Source organism: Pristiophorus japonicus, chromosome X, assembly GCF_044704955.1.
Source record: "Pristiophorus japonicus isolate sPriJap1 chromosome X, sPriJap1.hap1, whole genome shotgun sequence".
Lineage (NCBI taxonomy): Eukaryota > Metazoa > Chordata > Chondrichthyes > Pristiophoridae > Pristiophorus > Pristiophorus japonicus.
Window position 1 is genome coordinate 19,427,529 of NC_092010.1, and position 20,814 is coordinate 19,448,342.

General features: G+C 47.9%; 1 protein-coding gene across 1 annotated transcript in view; it reads right to left on the minus strand.

Moving 5' to 3' along the window:
* Positions 1 to 409: 409 nt before the first annotated feature.
* pou6f1 (POU class 6 homeobox 1) overlaps positions 410 to 20,814 on the minus strand; it is a 177,542-nt gene continuing 157,137 nt past the window's right edge. The window contains exons 10-11 of the mRNA XM_070869435.1: positions 9,888 to 10,056; positions 410 to 2,695 (exon numbers count right to left, since the gene is read on the minus strand). Coding sequence (XP_070725536.1) covers positions 2,290 to 2,695; positions 9,888 to 10,056 — 575 coding nt within the window. The 3' untranslated portion in view covers positions 410 to 2,289. The remainder of the gene's footprint in view (positions 2,696 to 9,887; positions 10,057 to 20,814) is intronic.

Sequence of the window (20,814 nt, forward strand, 5' to 3'; positions counted from 1 at the left end):
TCGGAGGGGCCGTCTTTCAGATGAGATGTTAAACCGAGGCCCCCTCTGCCCTCTCAGGTGGATGTAAAAGATCCCACGGCACTATTTCAAAGAAGAACAGGGGAGATATCCCCGGTGTCCTGGCCAATATTTATCCCTCAACCAACATCATGAAAACAGATGATCTGGTCATTATCACATTGCTGTTTGTGGGAGCTTGCTGTGCACAGGTTGGCTGCTGCGTTTCCCACATTACAACAGTGACTGCACTTCAAAAGTACTTCATTGGCTGTAAAGCGCTTTGGGACGTCCCAAGGGCATGAAAGGCGCTACAGAAAGTATTTTTTCTTTATAGCGAATCAGCAGCCTGGTATTTTCACTCCAATTTTTATTTCCATTGAAGTCAGTGGAAATTAAAAAATGGGGAGATGTAAAATGGGCTGCCGATTCGCTATCATCTGTTTTACACTGCCTCACAAAGCCAAGATCTACCCCAATGAGTGTAAAACATTTCACCAGCCTCTACAGGTGACTGAACCAGTAAACCATTGTTTATGGCATCAGAGCAGAGCTGCCTCCAGATATGCCTGCAGACAATACCTCTTTTGGTGAGTCTCCAGAGCCTCTTGATGCAGCAAGATTTCCTTTGTTACTTTAACACTATGAGCCCTAGGGGTCAAAATTCAGTATCGCCGATTTTGAGGCAGTACCACCAGCTGAGTGCAGCTTTTAACGCCAGGTGGAACCGCAACATTTGGTTTTGCCGCCTGAAAAGGGGATTGCAGTGTTAAATCATGGCGTTGCACGTTTATGCCCTTGAAAAACCAGAACCGAATTTCATACCAGGCGTCAACGCTGCCAAACGCCGGTACGAAGCCGCTGCCTCCCAGTCAACGCCGAATGCTGGCGTTATCAGCTGATGTTAGCAACGGAATTTCGAACTCCTAGTGTTGTCCACCAGCTTGTAATGAACAAGTTTCTATTTTGGGCCAGGCCAGTCAGAGTGATTCGTCATGTGTAAGTGGAGCAGCTCACAACAGAGGAGGAAATAAACAGATCAATGGCATTGTCTCAGCTTACAGTGAATGGGATTCCTGTTGTTTTGGAGAAGATAGTGCCTCACCTACCTACCCTCCCAGTTCAGGAAGGCTTGTATGGAGGACACACTTGTACGGGAAATCAAATTTGGAAAGATGAACGTATGATATCCTATGATGATATCTATGATGTATGTGTCAGATATCAGTGTCATGATTTTGAAAAAATATTGATAACCTATTGAAGAGTTGGTAATTTTACAGAATGCACCTAATCTTAAAAACTTGTAGGCAATATTTTTCACCTATTAATCTGTTGCATCAATTAAAATGTTCTAAAAATTAAACATCTCTTCTGTAAACGTGAATGGGCCTCCCTCCTCTCCGCAGTGGGACACTCGTTGACCCCGATACACGCTGCTGTTAATATCGCGGTATCTGAGAACGCGGTGGCTTGGGGGCGGGATTGCCATTTCCGGAATTTTATCTCTTCACCCGACCCTTTCCTGCTCGTCCGGTGGTGGTGCAGGGGGAGGGAAAGGGAGGGGAGGGGTTAAAATCGAGGCCAGAGTGTCAGTAGGCTATGCAATCACAGCTGATCTTAGTTCCATCCACTTCTACATATGCACATTTCCAGCATGGATCATTGTATGGTGATCAGGAGCAAGAGTCCTGGCCATTTTTAATCTCCCCGCCCCTTGCTCAACTTCAGGATTCTCAGGCTTATTATAGTGCCCCCAAGAGCTGTCCTGGCTGAGATCAGGTAACTTGGCACAGACTAAGGCTCAAACCTGATCTGCTACTGTGATCTGCTACTCACAGGGTAAATTTGCTGAGCCCTTGGGAAAGCTGGATCACAATCTTTAACAGCCTATGTATTATTTTATACAGTATATATCCCTAAAAATAAAATTTGAACAGTTGCGTTTTGTTACTGATCGACATCAGAGATGCTCAGTGTGGTCACCAGCTCAAAGTTGCATGACACAGGAGGAAGGGCATCATTACTGATTGTGACATTTGACCTGAAAGACTGTGGGTGCTACAAAATTATGAAGCAGTTTATGTACTACTCATATATATTACTTATCATATAATTAGCTATAATGGCTCCATCCAAGTAGCTGTGTGCCACAGTATGCCTTAGTAGACAGAATGGATGCAGTGATCTGCGGATCTCTACTTTCTCTGCTTGGCCCTTACCCTGTAAATGATCCTCATTGTACTATTTGTAGAAACTTTGGAACGACTCACTGAAAGAATCTTCTGCAGATCAGCCCGTTCCAGCAATGTTTACTGTGGAGTCCAATAATCGTTCGCCTGAACCTGCCCCCGTCGGGTCGTTCTGCTGCAGTCGCTTGATGGTGTTTTTTAAAGTCTGCCTCTTGTTGCAGAACCACACCCTAACCACCTCTCGGTCGTAGTTCAGCTGCTCGGCTATCTCTGTCATTTCCTGACCCGTGGGGTGGGTGTTTTTCTCAAAGTGGACGTTAAGGATTTCCAGGGCCTGTGGTGTGAAAGATGTGCGCCGTTTGCGTTTCTTTGAAGGCTCACTACCAACAAACTCAGTGAGGTTCTGTATGCCAGCACGGTGTCGTATTTCTGCTTCTGTCAGCCATCTTTCTAGAACTGGCTTGATCTTCTGTGCACTTTTAGGAGTGATGTCCAATTTTTCAAACCTAGCAGGACACAAAACAGTGCTATAATTGTTGGCCTACAGACAACTAATTGTAGATCTCTAAAGAAACTTCAACACTTCGGGCTAGAAATTGCATAGCGTCCCGTTTGGGGCGATAACTTTTGCGGTAGCGCAAAAGTATCACCGGGCGCTACGCGAGGGACTCTGACATGAACTTCCAGTTTAGCGCTCCAGGACGGAAGTGGAGCACTAAGTCAAGCGTTACCACTTCCCTTGGAGCGCTAAAGCCGGCAGGAGGGGCGGTAGTGGTGGAGCGCTGCACAATGTCAAGGGTAGCGCAGCCGGGATCAGAGGCTCCTTCCCTCCCTTAAATAGAAGGGCCATCGCTGCAGGCCCTGCATGGGACAGAGGTCCCTCATCGCCGACAGCAACCGCGATCCGCCACGATCAGCCCCGAGCACTCCAGCAGGGCTGATCGATCGCGGCCAAAGTCCTAAAAAATGGCCGTTAGGCATTAAGAATTTTTTTTTTCCACGCAACCTTTAAACAGCGCTCCCTAACAACAACTCCTGCAGCTGTCGGTGTTGACGTCCGGCGATGTTGCAGGGGGCGGACCCGAAGTTTGGGTCCAGGTGATGCGCAGCACGATGACGTCACGATCTCCCGGGCGCAGGAGATCGTGGAGCTAGGGGTTACCGCCGCCGCAAACCTTGACAAGAATTTCAAGGGAATTGGTACTCTCACCACGTCCAGTCGCAAAGCCGGTAGAGCCCTATTAATGCCCCCCTGCACCCCCGAGAGGCGCTAACGAGAGGCGCAAAGGAGGCGAATTTCTCACCCTGTTATTTTTAAAAACTCCTCCCCTCCTCCAGACAACACCGACGAGGATTTTAAATGGTTTCCCAGTCTAGAGTCCAATTCCTGGGTATTATAGCTACTGGGCTGCTTTGACAGAGTTTTTTCTTTGCAGTGGGCTAAAACAACTAGTGTACAGTTGTTAATTGCGATTTCCCTCACCCCAAAGATGATTCCTTGTCAAATAGTTTTTCTTTCCTCCCTCACCAACACTATTCTGAAACCAACTACTAGGAGGTGCACAAAAGTTTGGCCTGAGGACAACAGTCTTTCTTCTTAGGGGCAAGTCCGGGCTTCGATTCTGTGCCTCTCGAAATCAGCACTGTAACTCAGCATAGAGGACAATCTGAATATGAACCCACTGCCCCAAAGGTAGTTATAGCTTCAAAGTGTTACACCACCCAACCATGATGGTCTTTTGAAGATGACAACATTTCTTGGGGACAATTTTTGTGTCAGTGACAATCTGTGTGCGTTGGTTATGGGATGTAATGGTGGAGACCCATTACACCGAGTCTCCTGTGCTCTCCATGTGTAAATTATCTGCATTTCTTTTCGGCCTGGGGCAGAAGCTTTTTGAAAATATTCAAATGAGGTTAATGCTTCCCATGTCTTTTGCCAGTACCGCTGCACTACTTCCAATTCACACCCATATATCATGTTGCCAGAGGATCAACTGAAAGGTGAAAGATCAGTTAAGGGGAAAGGCAAGATTAAATAAATAGTTTTGCATAATTTTTCTTTTTTGTTACTTAAGTTTTCACAATCCTTTCGTAGTAATTGCTTTTCTTTTCCTCTTCGAGTTCAAATTAGTCCCAATGGGAATGTTGGTATATGTGAGCTTTTTGGAGGAAGAAGAGGAAAACCAACAGAGAGCTACCAGATGGTTCAGGCTGCACAAAAGGTATTCAGTATCCACCAGCAAGTACCTCACACCCGCAGCTACAGACAGTGGTGCACATGCCTCATTTTAGCAGATGACTAGTGCATGCAGAGGCTCCAACTCTCAAGGTAGGCTGTGACAACTGTGCTGATGGTAGTGAAGGCCTGACTAACCCTTAGTTCTTAAGAAGCACTCCAACCATGGCATGTCAGGCCTTCGGTGATCGTGCATGAAATGGTGATCAAGCGACAGCAAGACCTGACTGGTTGCGCCACCCAAAGTACCATCAACCATATGTACAGGCATCATAACACCTACCCGGGGGGCGGGGGGGAAACTGTCTTCACAGGGTCTGGGTCAGCATAGAGCAGACGCAGAGCTGCTGCAAGGACATCTGCTGCTAACACACACCATAGGGGCTAGCACATCCAGCGACAGTACTAGACATCAGGTCTACTTCCACGTCCTTCCAGACATGCTGGAATGATGACCTTGGGAGGATGGTGCCATGCAGCGGCCCGCTACTTGCAACCATCTCATGCAGCATCACCTCCACTTCAGCAGCCATCAAACAGAGGGTTGGAGGTGGGCTGATAGCACCTGCCTGCAGATTCATGTCAGCGCAGCACCTCTTCATTTGTGCCTGTTACTTCTTAGCTCTTCCCCCCTCTTTCAGCCTTGGTAAAGGCTACCAATGAATTGAAATATCTATAAGCCTTTCCAAAGACTAGGGGCCCAAAATTGGTGGCCTTACCGCCCACTGCCGCCGTGTTTTTTCGGCGGTCTCCCCTCGGCGACAGATTCCTCCAGATCTGCAGCCAGCGGGAGGGGAGTACTGCCGGGAACCGCCCTGACGGCCAAGTCATGCAAGTGTCCTCCCACCCGCCGAGCTGGCAGATTCCTCTAGGCGGGAACTGGCGGCAGCAGGGTGAAGGACCGCTGCGTGGAGGCAGGTCTAAACCCGACGGTAAGTAAGAAGACCCACAAAAAAAGGTTAGTGAACATCTTTTAAATTTTTTCCCCTAGCGATTTATCTGCATGGGGTCCCCTGAAGATGTTCTAGTGGTTTTTTTAAAAAGTATTTATTTATTTTTTTATAAAAGATTTTTATATTTAGGTCACCCCTCCCCCGCCACCCCCTCCCTGGGCCCCGACTCAATCCTCGGCGGCACTTTGGCGAGGATCGCATTTGCTGCCAAGATTGGGAGCTCCCGCCCGCTGCTGCCCAGATTGACGGCGTAAGCCGTTATTTTGCCACCAGACGGTATGGCCATCTCTTTTAGAGAAATCTTCCTGGCAAAGTACCGCCTGGTCTCTCGGCGGTCCTTTGGGCGGCACTTGGGTGGGTCTTGGCTTTGACCAAGTTTGGGCCCTAGGACCCTGAAATTTCAGAGCAGAATCCTTGCCCATCTCAGCCCAGGCCAGAGACCCTATCTCAAATCATGTGGACGAGGTCATTTGCATGGTCAGGGCATGCTGCCAGCACTTGCAACAATACATTGGCGGTGCTCTGCCCGAGGTCCAATTCCTTTTTGTCTCCCACTGGAGCCACTTTGCTGCTAGAGAATGTTAATCAATCCCCCCGGCCGAGAAGTACTATCTTTGTTTAATTGGGAGCGAGCTTGCCTTTTTGGGGTTAGGAACTTATATACTGCTGCAGTATTTAAAGACCTGCAGCAATTTAAAGGGGACAGCATACAGGAAATACTTGTTGCATCTTAACTGCAAATGATGACATGTACAGAGGGGAAGAGAAGCCCCCGGTCCAGCAAGCAAGCTGTGGACGAGCTTTTCCCCAAAGTTATGCGGAGGAGGGCTGCAGTGTTTGAGTGAAACAGATACAGACCCCAAAAGAGAGCAGCACAGCAGCAGGTGCTGCTCAGGGCACAGTAACTCAGTGCTGCACAACATTTAATAACCATACCAGGACAGGCAAGGCAAGAAGTCATCAGCACTTTGCATAAAGCACGGCAGCCAGTGTCCTCCACGCACTCTGTATTAAAGTGAGTTAATTGCTTACCATTTATGCCCAGGAGATAGCATTTTGCCCTTTGCACCCCAGCTGTGATCTGGAAGTATTGCTTCACTCCCAGCTTTACATGTAATCACCCCACTAAAAGTTTCAAGACTTTAAAGGGTCGAAATTGCCCTCAGCCCCAAATGGGGCGGATAATTCAAATTAAATGATTATTCGCCGCCTCAAACCAAGGGGTGGAGAATAGCGGGAAATTGGCCTCTTTAAACTTGTCCGGGCGGTGTTTGGAGCGGCTGAGGGACAGAAGTGCTTTGGGAGCGGGGCAGAAGGCGGGCGGTGTCATCAGCGTGGTGTTGAACACATCAGCGCGGTGCTGACGTGTAGCAACGTCCCTCCCCTCCAGTTAAAGGGGAGGGCTGCTGCAAGCTCTGTAGCCACTTTAGCGGCTCCCACTGGGCCACTAGGGAGGGTTTCGGCCGGGCTAGCGGCCTGGTACCCAACTTCAGAGTCGGCCGACAATTAAAATAAAATGGCGGGCGCAGCGGAGCGCCATCCCCTTTAAGGGCGGACGCGCCACTCAGCCACTGGCAGCTTTCCGCCGGGAAAAGCTGTCGGGGATACTGAGCAGCGACGGCTCCGCTCCCACGGAGCAATTTCCCTCGCAGGCCGGAAAGGGGTCGCCGCCGAGCGGTAAGGGGTCGGCGCGTGCCCAACGTGGGTAATTTCAAATGGGTCGGCCCCCGGTCGTAAAGTCCTTACCACCCCATTACCGCCTCTTAGAGGGTTTTAACATTTTTTATTGAAGTGGTGGCTTTCTGCAAGAGATGTGAAAAGTTTTTTTTAAGTGAGTGCTGCTGGATGTTTGCAAGGGCTCGGGTGTTAAATGAAGGCCTTTGAACAGACAGAACATGCTGCAAATACTCAGCAGGTCACGCAGCATCCATAGAGAGAAAAACAGATTTCACATGTCAGGTCGAGATGCTGCTTCACCAGTTGAGTATGCTGTCCTTTCACATTTACAGCATCCACTTGCAGAGGGACGAGGAAGGCATAGAAGAGGAGGAAGCAGGTGGAAGGATGTATCCCAGACATCCCTTTTCTGTCTGCCATGATATCTGGGATGAAATCATCCGCCTGCGGTCCCAGTGACCACAACCACAATTTCCTTTTCATCTTTAGCCCCACAACTTACCTTCCATCTGTTACTGACCATCACTCTTGGCCACAATGCTGAAAAAGCCACCACAAAGCAAACTTTCCAATCCACCTATATACGTCTAGCCATCCAATGTGACATCAAGAAATCAACTCATCACCCGTATGCATTCTTTTAGTGACTGTCTTGCCTAACCTACTGATGTCACGCAGTGGCTGCAGCATGGCTGGTGGAAGGCTGCTGACTTTCAGTGGGGGACACTGCACATGGCCTTGCTGGTTGACCTTGAGGAGCTGGTGGCTGGGAGTGTCAAGTCAATCTTCTGTTCTTGTTCTTCTTCACTCTCCTCTCCCTCTTCTTGGTCACCCACTGGCTGAGCAGGCTGCATTCCTTGCGTGTGTGAAATTAGGAAGGCATAATGGTGGAGTTGTGGTGACAGGAGGGCGGGAAAGTAAGAGGTGCATGCGAGAAGGAGGCTAACGTATGAGGAAAGCAGCATCTTTTATCCTTTCAGCCCCGTCGCTGGCCAAGGGCTCAACCATGCCCCTGCCAAGAATGGCCAGCACCGTCTCCTCCAAGGGGGTGAGGTGAGGCCAGGAATGGGAGATGTGCCACATGATTGGTGCAGATTGCTGATAGGCGAGTGACTGGGAATTGTGCATTGAGCAGTGTGTGACGCTGATGGTGCAATTGGTAGGAGACGGCTTTTGAAGATGCATTCACTGACCTTGACCAGTGGTCTGAGCTCATGAAGCTTCCTTGGGCACTGGAGCCAGATGGTGGGGCAACACTGCTGGCAGTGATGACCTCGGTGATATACTCCCACATCCTTCTTTCTGGAGGACCTCCAGGCCCTGTCTTACAGTATTGACCCCCTGCACAAAGCTGCAGTGCTGCGTGCGAGAACCTGGGTGCCCCTTCCCTGGCTTGCTAAGCCATTTGCGTTATCGCTGAGGCATTGTTTCCATTTTTTGAGGTTAGGAAGGTAATTCAGATATAAAAGCTGAATATTCACATTTGGGACTTCTTTTTAATGTTAAATATATTTTTTTAAGGCAGAAAGGGCTGAAAACTGCATTGTTTCACTTCATTTTAATTTGTATTACTTCAGTGTGCATGGCCCCTTTAATTCTCAGGTCTCTTCATTGCCCACAATTCCTTGCAAGCTCCACAGCCTCGCTTCCAGAGGGTGTGGGATGCTGCAACGCCGCATCTGGACAGGAACTTCGCCTCGCTCCAGCATTACCACCAGGATGGCACTGAATGGAAGGTGAGCGCTGTGCCAGCAATCTCCATGCCCCCCAGATCAATTTTGCTCCATTAGCTTTGCGGCCATTTTCAGCATCTGTTAACTCCAGTTGCCAGTGATATCGGCAACTTTGCTGGCGAAGACAAATTTCCCCCCCAACATGTTAAAACAATGTAGTAGTATCTTAATTAACTTCCAATTTTGGAAATCATAGGCTGAGTTTATTTTACGACCACAATTTCATTAAAGTGCAAATTAAAGGAAAAATTAAATATGGAGGAAGTACTTTCAAAACAAAACTCCTTTTTTCTCCTTCCTTCAACTTTTTCTAGCCCCTACCTTGCTCCTCTTCTGCTTTAGGGTTCAATGGTGGCTACATATCTGTACCTCACTCAAGTGGTCATTTTTCATCTGATCCCAATGAGTGTCAGCAAGCTATTTGTCCGTAAGGTCCGCCCAAGTGGAGTCTGATCTCGTTCCAGTAGGAGTTGCTGGATAGCAATCAGGAGCCGAACCCTGGAACAATTCTCCCCTCACCAATCCCAGGTGTTGAGGCCAACAGAAACACCTCAGATCAGCTAACTCAGCACGAACCAAGAATCAATTCTGGGATATTTCTTGCTTGTATGTCTCAACTACTCATTGGCCTAACTGAGTGAACTATTAAGACGTCAAAAGTCTCCTACCATATAGCAAACCTTTTAAATTAAATGTAACGTCGCCTCCTTTGTGGAGAACATGAAGCTTAACATTGAGCATTGGAAAGGATGTGGATCTCCACTGCTTTTTACGGAGCTTTGTGGACGGAGCCTACTGTTGATCTCAGTTCAGTGATGTATGCTGGTTGGAAATGGCTGATTGAAACAGGGAAGTGATATTAATTTTAAAATATCTCCAGTTCTGATGAAGGAACCCAGCTGAAAAAATAACCTTTTGCTTGTTTTCAGATGACGACTGAGCTGCAATGCATTTTAAGCACTTTCTGGTTTTATTTCAAATTTCCAACTTTGGAGATATTTTCTTTTTATCCTTGCACTGAAATTATTCCTCCTGTTAAGTATTACTTTACGCGCCACCTGTGTAGTTTGCAATACCACCTCGGTGGTTGTGTTACCTGCAGATGGCTGACTGGCTGTATGCTGGCCCCTCTGCAGCACTGAGCGCCTGTCCAACCTGTGTCTGCGTCAGTCCAAGAGACAGTCGACGTATCTTAAAATTCTTTGCAAATTCCCGAATCTCTTCCAGGTTTATTCCATCCACCTCGGTGGGTGCATTTTGAGGCTCTATAATGACAAGAGACAATATTCCAGATATGATTCCTTTGTAATAAAACTATTAGCTGAATAACTGGGATTCTTTGAGATTACTTCGATATTGTTAGGAGCCAGCCAGACTCGTCAATTTTAACCCAGCCCGCCCAGCAGAAGCTGGGTAGGTGGGCAGTTAAAATCGGCCATGTACTCACCCACCAATCCCACAGGCTGTGATTTTAACCTGCCCTTCTGAGCAGGCGAGAAGGGCACTTGCTGGAATCAGCGGGGTCCTTCTCTAAATGTGCAGCTCGAACTCCGATGATGCCTCGGTGCCAGACTTCAATTTTAACTGTGGGCCTGAGCAGGGATGCGTTGTGACTTTCCTACCCGACTAACCTAAATGAAAGAGGTGTCAGGGCCAGAAAAGGCCCAAAAAGGTAAGTTGTCTTAGTTTTTTTGACTTTCCTTGTAGAGCCAGGAGGAGCAGGAGTCCTGCCCCCTGAAGAAAGTTTAGACCTCCCCTCTCCCTCGGTCAACTTACCTGAATGCTGGGGACTGGGATCCAGCTGCCCAACATTGCGCTCCTGTCCACTGGCCAGCTGCAGCTCCTCGCCGGTTTTGGGCAGGAAACCGACTGAAGCCATACAAATGAGGCCTGGGAGTTAAAATCTCCCTGACCTCATGCCGCCGTGGTCAGGATGGTTTACCGCCTGCCTCAGCCCCACCCACTGAAAGTTAAAATCGAGGCATTGCAGTCCAAAACAGTGTCTGCCATGGCTTAGTGGGCAGCACACTCACCTGAGTCAGAAGGTTGTGGGTTCAAGTCCCACTCCAGGGACTTGAGCACATAAATCCAGGCTGACACTCCCAGTGCAGTGCTGAGGGAGCGCCGCACTGTCGGAGGTACCGTGTTTTGGATGAGATGTTAAACCGAGGCCCCATCTGTTCTCTCAGGTGGACGTAAAAGATCTCGTAGCACTATTTCGAAGAAGAACAGGGGAGTTATCCCCGGTGTCCTAGGGCCAATATTTATCTCTCAATCAACATAAAACTGATATCTGGTCATTATCACATTGCTGTTTGTGGGAGCTTGCTGTGCACAAATTGGTTGCTACATTTGCCACACTCCAAATGTACATCATTGGCTGCAAAACGCTTTGAGATGTCCAGTGGTCGTGAAAGGTGCTATATAAATGCAAGTCTTTCTTTCTCTCGAAGTGTTCAGGAGGAATAAGGAGCTGCAATGGGCATTCCTGTATTCAGCTTTTTAAGGGAGGATGAAAAGGAGTAGAGGCTGGAGGCCCAGCAAGAGAGGCACCAAGCCAGGAGACTGCACTAAGACCCTCCCCAGAGTTGTAGAGGGCACGAAGGTTGCATCAGGACCTGTCAGAGGAGTAGTGCGTGTGGAGACTGTGTCGCATGAGAGAAGTAATTGGCTCCCAGAGTGAAATTCTGCAGTCACAGTCTACTTCCTACAGGGCATTATCAGTGGAGTGGAGGTCACCTTAACGCTCAATTTTTACAACTCTGGATCATTCCAATCATTCACCGGAGAATGTTGCAGTACCAGCCAGGGAGCTGTAAGGGCCTGCATTCGATAGGTGACCAATGCCCTGTTCACAAGTGCATCTGACTTCATCCAAAATGGCGTGACAGCTGCTCAGCAAAGAGACATCAATGTCGACCAGCTTGGGGCTCAGGGGCTATGGACTGAACCCACATGGCACTTAAAGCTCCAATTGCATTTATTAACATTAGGGGTTCCACTTGTTAAACGTGCAGATTATCTGCAATGCATGCAAAGGATTCTGCATATCAATGCAGAGCATCCAGGAAGTTGCCTTGATCCTCCACCATCACTCTCTTATTCAGCGAGAAGGGCCAAATAGACGGATGGATTCTGGAGGACAATTCTACTCCCTGAAGCCAAGGCTGATGACACCATTCCGTATCACCCACGACACAGCACACGAATGCTACAATCGTGCACATGCAGAGATCCGGCAGGTGGAGAAGATATAGAAACATAGAAAATAGGTGCAGTAGGCGGCCATTCGAGCCTGCACCACCATTCAATATGATCATGGCTGATCATGCAACTTCAGTACCCGATTCTTGCTTTCTCTCCATACCCCTTGATCCCTTTAGCCGTAAGGGCCACATCTAACTCCCTTTTGAATATATCTAACGAAATGGCCTCAACAACTTTCTGTGGTAGAGAATTCTACAGGTTCACCACTCTCTGAGTGAAGAAGTTTCTCCTCATTTCGGTCCTAAATGGCTTACCCCTTATCCTTAGACTGTGTCCCCTGGTTCTGGACTTCCCCAACATCGGGAACATTCTTCCTGCATCTAACCTGTCCAATCCCGCCAGAATTTTATACGTTTCTATGAGATCCCCTCTCATTCTTCTAAATTCCAGTGAATATAAGCCTAGTCGATCCAGTCTTTCTTCATATGTCATTCCTGCCATCCCGGGAATCAGTCTGGTGAATCTTCGCTGCACTCCCTCAATAGCAAGAATGTCCTTCCTCAGATTAGGAGACCAAAACAGTACACAATATTCAAGGTGTGGCCTCACCAAGGCCCTGTACAACTGCAGTAAGACCTCCCTGCTCCTATACTCAAATCCTCTCGCTATAAAGGCCAACATACCATTTGCCTTCTTCACTGCCTGCTGTACCTGCATGCCAACTTTCAATGACTGATGTACCATGACACCCAGGTCTCATTGCATCTCCCCTTTTCCTAATCTGTCACCATTCAGATAATATTCTGCCTCCTGTTTTTGCCACCAAAGTGGATAACCTCACATTTATCCACATTGTACTGCATCTGCCATGTTTTTGCCCACTCACCTAAACTGTCCAAGTCATCCTGCAGCCGCTTAGCATCCTCCTCACAGCTCACACTGCCACCCAGCTTTGTGTCATCTGCAAACTTGGAGATATTACGTTCAATTCCTTCGTCCAAATCATTAATGTATATTGTAAATAGCTGGGATCCCAGCACTGAACCTTGTGGTATCCCACTAGTCACTGCCTGCCATTCTGAAAAGGACCCGTTTATTCCTACTCTTTGCTTCCTGTCTGCCAACCAGTTCTCTATCCACGTCAATACATCACCTCCAATACCATGTGCTTTAATTTTGCACACTAATCTCTTGTGTGGGACCTTGTCAAAAGCCTTTTGAAAGTCCAAATATACCACATCCACTGGTTCTCCCTTGTCCACTCTACTAGTTACATCCTCAAAAAATTCTAGAAGATTTGTCAAGCATGATTTCCCTTTCATAAATCCATGCTGACTTGGACCGATCCTGTCACTGCTTTCCAAATGCGCTGCTATTATGTCTTTAATAATTCATTCCAAATTTCCCCCCACTGCCAATGTCTATAATTCCCTGTTTTCTCTCTCCCTCCTTTTTTAAAAAGTGGGGTTACATTAGCTACCCTCCAATCCATAGGAACTGATCCAGAGTCTATAGAATGTTGGAAAATGACCACCAATGCGTGCATTATTTCTAGGGCCACTTCCTTAAGTACTCTGGAATGCAGACTATCAGGCTCTGGGGATTTATCAGCCTTCAATCCCATCAATTTCCCCAACACAATTTCCTGACTAATAAGGATTTCCTTCAGTTCCTCCTTCTCACTAGACCCTCGGTCCCCTAGTATTTCCAGAAGGTCATTTGTGTCTTCCTTCGTGAATACAGAACCAAAGTATTTGTTCAATTAGTCTTCCATTTCTTTGTTCCCCATTATAAATTCACCTGATTCTGACTGCAAGGGACCTACATTTGTCTTCACTAATCGTTTTCTCTTCACATATCTATAGAAGCTTTTGCAGTCAGTTTTTATGCAAGCTTACTCTCATACTCTATTTTCCCCCTCCTAATTAAACCATTTGTCCTCCTCTGCTGAATTCTAAATTTCTCCCAGTCCTCAGGTTTGCTGCTTTTTCTGGCCAATTTATATGCCTCTTCCTTGGATTTAACACTATCCCTAATTTTCCTTGTTAGCCACGGTTGAACCATCTTCCGTGGTTTATTTTTACGCCAGACAGGGATGTACAATTGTTGAAGTTCATCCATGTGATCTTTAAATGTCTGCTATTGCCTATCTACCGTCAACCCTTTAAGTGTAATTCGCCAGTCTATCCTTGCCAATTCACGTCTCATACCATCAAAGTTACCTTTCCTTAAGTTCAGGACCCTAATCTCTGAATTAACTGTGTCACTCTCCACCTTAATGAAGAATTCTACCATATTATGGTCACTCTTCCCCAAGGGGCCACGCACAACAAGATTACCAATTAATCCTCTCTCACTACTCAAGACCCAGTCTATGATGGCCTGCTCGCTAGTTGGTTCCTCGACATATTGATCTAGAAAACCATCCCTTATATACTCCAGGAAATCCTTCTCCACCATATTGCTACCAGTTTGGTTAGCCCAATCTATATGTTGATTAAAGTCACCCATGATAATTGCTGTACCTTTATTGCATGCATCCCTAACTTCCTGTTTGATGCCCTCCCCAACCTCACTACCACTGTTTGGTGGTCTGTACACAACTCCCACTAGTGTTTTCTGCCCTTTGGTGTTCCGCAGCTCTACCCATACAGATTCCACATCATCCAAGCTAATGTCCTTCCTGACAATTGCGTTAATCTCCTCTTTAACCATCAACACTACCCCACCTCCTTTTCCTTTCTGTCTATCCTTCCTGAATATTGAATACCCCTGGATGTTGAATTCCCAGCCTTGGTCACCCTGGAGCCATGTCTCCGTAATCCCAATTACATCATATCCGTTAACAGCTATCTGCGCAGTTAATTCATCCACCTTATTACGAATGCTCCTCGCATTGAGACATAGAGCCTTCAGGCTTGCTTTTTTAACACTCTTTGTCCTTTTAGAATTATGTTGTAATGTGGCCCTTTTTGATTTTTGCCTTCGATTTCTCTGCCCTCCACTTTTCCTTATCTCCTTTCTACCTTTTGCTTCTGCCCCCGTTTTACTTCCCTCTGTCTCCCTGCATAGATTCCCATCCCCCTGCCATATTAGTTTAAACGCTCCCCAACAGCACTAGCAAACACTCCCCCGAGGACAGTGGTTCCAATCCTGCCCAGGTGCAGATCGTCCGGTTTGTACTGGTCCCACCTCCCCCAGAACCGGTTCCAATGTCCCAGGAATTTGAATCCCTCCCTCTTGCACCATTCCTCAAGCCACGTATTCATCTTAACTATCCTGCTATTTGTACTCTGACTAGCACGTGACACTGGTAGCAATCATGAGATTACTACCTTTGATGTCCTACTTTTTAATTTAACTCCTAGCTCCCTAAATTCAGCTTGTAGGACCTCATCCCGGTTTTTACCTATATCGTTGGTACCTATATGCACCACGACAACTGGCTGTTCACCCTCCCCCTCCAAAATGCCCTGCAGCCGCTCCGAGACATCCTTGACCCTTGCACCAGGGAGGCAACATACCATCCTGGAGTCTTGTTTGCGGCCGCAGAAACTCCTATCTGTTCCCCTTACAATAGAATCCCCTACCATTATAGCTCTCCCACTCTTTTTCCTGCCCTCCTGTGGTCCTGAAAGCCCGTGCCAGGTGCTTGGACCGGTTGGAAGGTATCCTATAACACATGTTGAACAGGGTGGCGAGGATTGTTGTGGCCTGCTGTGCACTGCACAACTTTGACTTACAGGACGGGCTCAGCCTGGAAATGACAGCTGAGGAGCCTGTGGAACCCGAGGATCCCAAACTGGACTGCTCCCTGTGGGACTGTGATTTTAAAGCCAGACAAACTAGACAATACAAGAAACAATGAAACCTTTATTCAACCAACAACATCGCACAAACAGGCTTCAATTAGCAACAACCCTCAAAAAAGTGAACTTTTAAATTTAAAACACAGATGGCAAGGTCCAGGCCCGACTACATCGCTGAGCAGTAAAAGAACAGGTGCACTGTCACAGTTCTGACATTCAGTGCAATATATTAACATTCTCTATGGAACATTAGTTCCATGTGAACCTTAAGGATATGGCCATTGACAAAAGGCCAGCATCAGTGACACAGTGCACAGAGGTAGTTAAGTCTATGGCCCCGGTTTTCATGAGCTGCAAGGCCAGCCCATTTGCCGCCCAAAGAACCGCCGATGACCGGCCAGAGACCAAGCGGTACTTTGCCTGAAAGATCCCTCTAAAAGAGACGGCAGTACCGCCCGACGGCAAAATAACGACTTACGCCGTCAATCTGGGCGGCAGCTCTCAATCTCGGCGGCAAATGAGCTTGCCGCCCAAGTGCCGCCAAGGATGGAGTTGGGCCCAGGGAGGGCGGAAGACCCAAAAAGTAAAAACATAACAAAAAAAAAACCCCACTGGAACACCTTCAGGGGACCCTATCCAGGTAGGTCGCTGTAAAAACATTTTTTTTTTTAAGATGTTCACTAACCTTTTTTTGCAGGTCTTCACCTACCGTCGGGGTAAGATCAGCCTCCTCGCGGCGGTCCTTCCCCCTGCTACCGCCGACTCCCAGCCGCACCAATCTGGCAGCTCGGCGGGCGGGAGGCCACTTACGCCACTTGGCCGCCAGAGGGCGGTTCCCGGCGGTACTCCCCTCCTGCCCGCTCCAGCCCAAGAGGAAAATGTCGAGGAGAGGAAAATAGCAGGAAAACTTGGCAGCAGCAGGTGATAAGGCCACCAGTATCGGAGCCTCAAACTGTAAACGGTATTGCATCTTTAAAAACATTTTCTTGTAAGTACAGGTACTGTCTAAATTGTTTGTTCATCCTTAATAAATAACTTTCCGCAGGAAAACAGGGGCCAATGACTGCAAACAGACTGTCACTATTAAACGGTTCAAAGGAATTGCTGGTAAAAAAAAACATTGGCCCAGATTTTCCTGCGATGGTGAGATTGCCGACTTAAACTGTAAATTTAGCCGACAAGTGCGACGATAAGTTGCTCCATAGTTTCCTGTATTTGAAATGAGAATACGCTGCAGGGAGGATGGCAGCGAATCCGAAGCAGCATGGCCATTTTATCCCGACGGGTCCACAGATACATCAACTGGGTGGCAATTTTAAGCTTTAATATCATCTTTTAATGCGATTCTGAAGTACAGCACTCATCCAAAATGCGAAGCCCACCTGACCGATCTCTTCTCGGTGGAATCTGTCGGTTTGCTTCCGTTTAGAGCATGTCATGAATTAGAGTAGGGAGACTCCATCGGTGTGTAGAGCCTGTTCTCCAGCCGCAGATCATTTTTAATAGTTTGAGAAATATATTTTTCTAAATGATCGATAAAGCACTGGATGTTGGATCTGCGGCCGCAGGCATCAGCTGAATGGCTGGTGCCATGGCTGCAGCCACATCCTGGAAGCCCTGAGTGACCACTTGAGTTAAAGGCCGCAAGGCACGATTTAATGTGCCCTCCAATCTGTCCCCCAATGCTGCAAAGCTGCAGTCTGGGCTTCCACGGAGGAGGCCACAATGTTCACGTAAATCACAGGAATGTCAAGTGTGGCCACATCTGCGAGCTGCTGCAACTGACTGCCGATGGTTCCCAAAGTGCATAGGTACTTGTGATCCTAGAACCTTTTAAGGCGCGGAGCCCTGAAATATGGGTCCTATGCCTCTGCATCCTTGGCCCCCTTCTACCCAGTCTCAATGAAGAAGCGAGATCAGCATCCCTTGCCCCCCTTCTGACTCGCTGGTCCCCCAAACGATCAGAGATCCGGGTAGCTTACTGCGCTTTGTTTCACTGGCTGTCCCCTGGTGCCCGTGTCCGTGCTGGTGCCTGTAACAGGGGAGTGAGTAATGTTGCTGCGGAGTCATCGGGGCCAGGATATGGTGAAGAAGTAGCACTCCCAGGGGAGGAGAGCGGACTGGTTCTCTCGCTCGCTCCACATCAGCATCTTCATGGTGGTGTGCAGGGATGAGAAGGCCCTTTTCACCACTCCCCCCCCCCCCCCCCCCGCCGAGAGCTGATTCTCTTCCTCCCAGTCCTCCGACCTCATGTCTCCTTGACCTCCTCTTCCCCGTGCTCCTCCCTTTATAGGCTTTACTGAACCTGTGGGAAGGAAAAAAATGAGATCAGAATGGTTGAGCATGTGCCTCCGGGCGCAGTTTTCATCTCGGGAGGGGGGGTGGGGGTGAGAGGCTGGGTTCGTGTTCTGGTGCACAGTGCTTCCATGGTGTGAGTCTCGGGGTGCAGGAACTCACCTCGCTGCTTCCTGACGCCGCCGACCTTGGCACACGTCACAGGCAACCCCTGCTAGCAGCCCAGGAAGCTGGAGGGTCTTTTCCTCGTGGGGATCAAGTTCTCAAGTATGACACCGCTTCCCCCGCCCTACATTTGTGATTTACGTCTCCTGCACATTGTACACCAACTTGCCCTTCAAAGACAACAGAGAATGTGGATGAGGCTTAGTTTACTGACTTGGTGTGAGAGAAGTGCAGGTGTTAGGGGGCAAGCTTCTTTGGGGGTTGTGCTAGTGAGTTGCTGTGTTATTACAGAGCTTTGCAGGAGTACAGGATCGCCTGATTGATGTGGCCTTAAGCCTGGTTTTACCCTTGCACCTTACTCACCTCACTCTACCCAACCAACAGAGATTAAATGTTTGTAACACCAAGGTACCAGATTGTGTTTTCCTGAGTAAGCACACAGTCAACACATGGCTATTGTTTGCACAGCCCAACTGCCCATCCTGCATTTTAAAGACCTGTCACCTCCCTCTACAGGTACAGCTCAGCAGGAGGCTGCCCTGAAACGCGAACAGCTTTTAGGCAGCTGTTGCACAGGGAACATGGTAAAATGACCGATGTACAAGTCTGTCCTCCAGAAGAAAGGAAGAGCATGGTTTGGTGAGTGTCTTATCTTGGCAACTCTAGTCATTGAATTTCTTATGACACTGTTCAGTGGTCCGCAGGTGGGTCAAAGAATTTGCACTGAGAGCCAGTGCTACCTCCCTCTAGGCTCCCTGTCTAACTTTACGAGGTGGCCTGTCCCTCCACAGCGCTCACACCTCGGGGGAAAATAGAGTACGAGAAGAAGCGTACTGGGAACATAAAAACTGACTGCAAAAGCTTCTATAGATATGTGAAGAGAAAAAGATGAGTGAAGACAAACGTAGGTCCCTTGCAGTCAGATTCAGGTGAATTTATCATGGGGAACAAAGAAATGGCAGACCAATTGAACAAATACTTTGGTTCTGTCTTCACTTTTCAGAATGGCAGGCAATGACTAGTGGGGTACCGCAAGGTTCTGTGCTGGGGCCCCAGCTGTTTACATTGTACATTAATGATTTAGATGAGGGGATTAAATGTAGTATCTCCAAATTTGCGGATGACACTAAGTTGGATGGCAGTGTGAGCTGCGAGGAGGATGCTATGAGGCTGCAGAGTGACTTGGATAGGTTAGGTGAGTGGGCAAATGCATGGCAGATGAAGTATAAAGTGGATAAATGTGAGGTTATCCACATTGGTGGTAAAAACAGAGAGACAAACTATTATCTGAATGGTGACAGATTAGGAAAAGGGGAGGTGCAACGAGACCTGGGTGTCATGGTACATCAGTCATTGAAGGTTGGCATGCAGGTGCAGCAGGCGGTTAAGAAAGCAAATGGCATGTTGGCCTTCATAGCGAGGGGATTCGAGTACAGGGGCAGGGAGGTGTTGCTACAGTTGCACAGGGCCTTGGTGAGGCCACACCTGGAGTATTGTGTACAGTTTAGGTCTCCTAATCTGAGGAAGGACATTCTTGCTATTGAGGGAGTGCAGCGAAGGTTCACCAGACTGATTCCCGGGATGGCGGAACTGAAATATCAAGAAAGACTGGATCAACTGGGCTTGTATTCACTGGAGTTCAGAAGAATGAGAGGGGACCTCATAGAAACATTTAAAATTCTGACGGGGTTAGACAGGTTAGATGCAGGAAGAATGTTCCCAATGTTGGGGAAGTCCAGAACCAGAGGTCACAGTCTAAGGATAAGGGGTAAGCCATTTAGGACCGAGATGAGGAGAAACTTCTTCACCCAGAGAGTGGTGAACCTGTGGAATTCTCTACCACAGAAAGTTGTTGAGGCCAATTCACTAAATATATTCAAAAAGGAGTTAGATGTAATCCTTACTACTCGGGGGATCAAGGGGTATGACGAGAAAGCAGGAATGGGGTACTGAAGTTGCATGTTCAGCCATGAACTCATTGAATGGCAGTGCAGGCTCGAAGGGCCGAATGGCCTACTCCTGCACCTATTTTCTATGTTTCTATGTTTCACGAAGGAAGACACAAATAACCTTCCGGAAGTACTAGGGGACCGAGGGTCTAGTGAGAAGGAGGAACTGAAGGATATCCTTATTAGGCGGGAAATTATGTTCAGGAAATTGATGGGATTGAAGGCCGATAAATCCCCGGGGCCTGATAGTCTGCATCCCAGAGTACTTCAGGAAGTGGCCCTAGAAATAGTGGATGCATTGGTGATCATTTTCCAACAGTCTATCGACTCTGAATCAGTTCCTATGGACTGGAGGGTAGCTAATGTAACACCACTTTTTAAAAAGGGAGGGAGAGAGAAAGCGGGTAATTATAGACCAGTTAGCCTGACATCAGTAGTGGAGAAAATGTTGGAATCAATTATTAAAGATGAAATAGCAGCGCATTTGGAAAGCAGTGACAGGATCAGTCCAAGTCAGCATGGATTTATGAAGGGGAAATCATGCTTGACAAATCATCTGGAATTTTTTGAGGATGTAACTAGTAGAGTGGACAGGGGA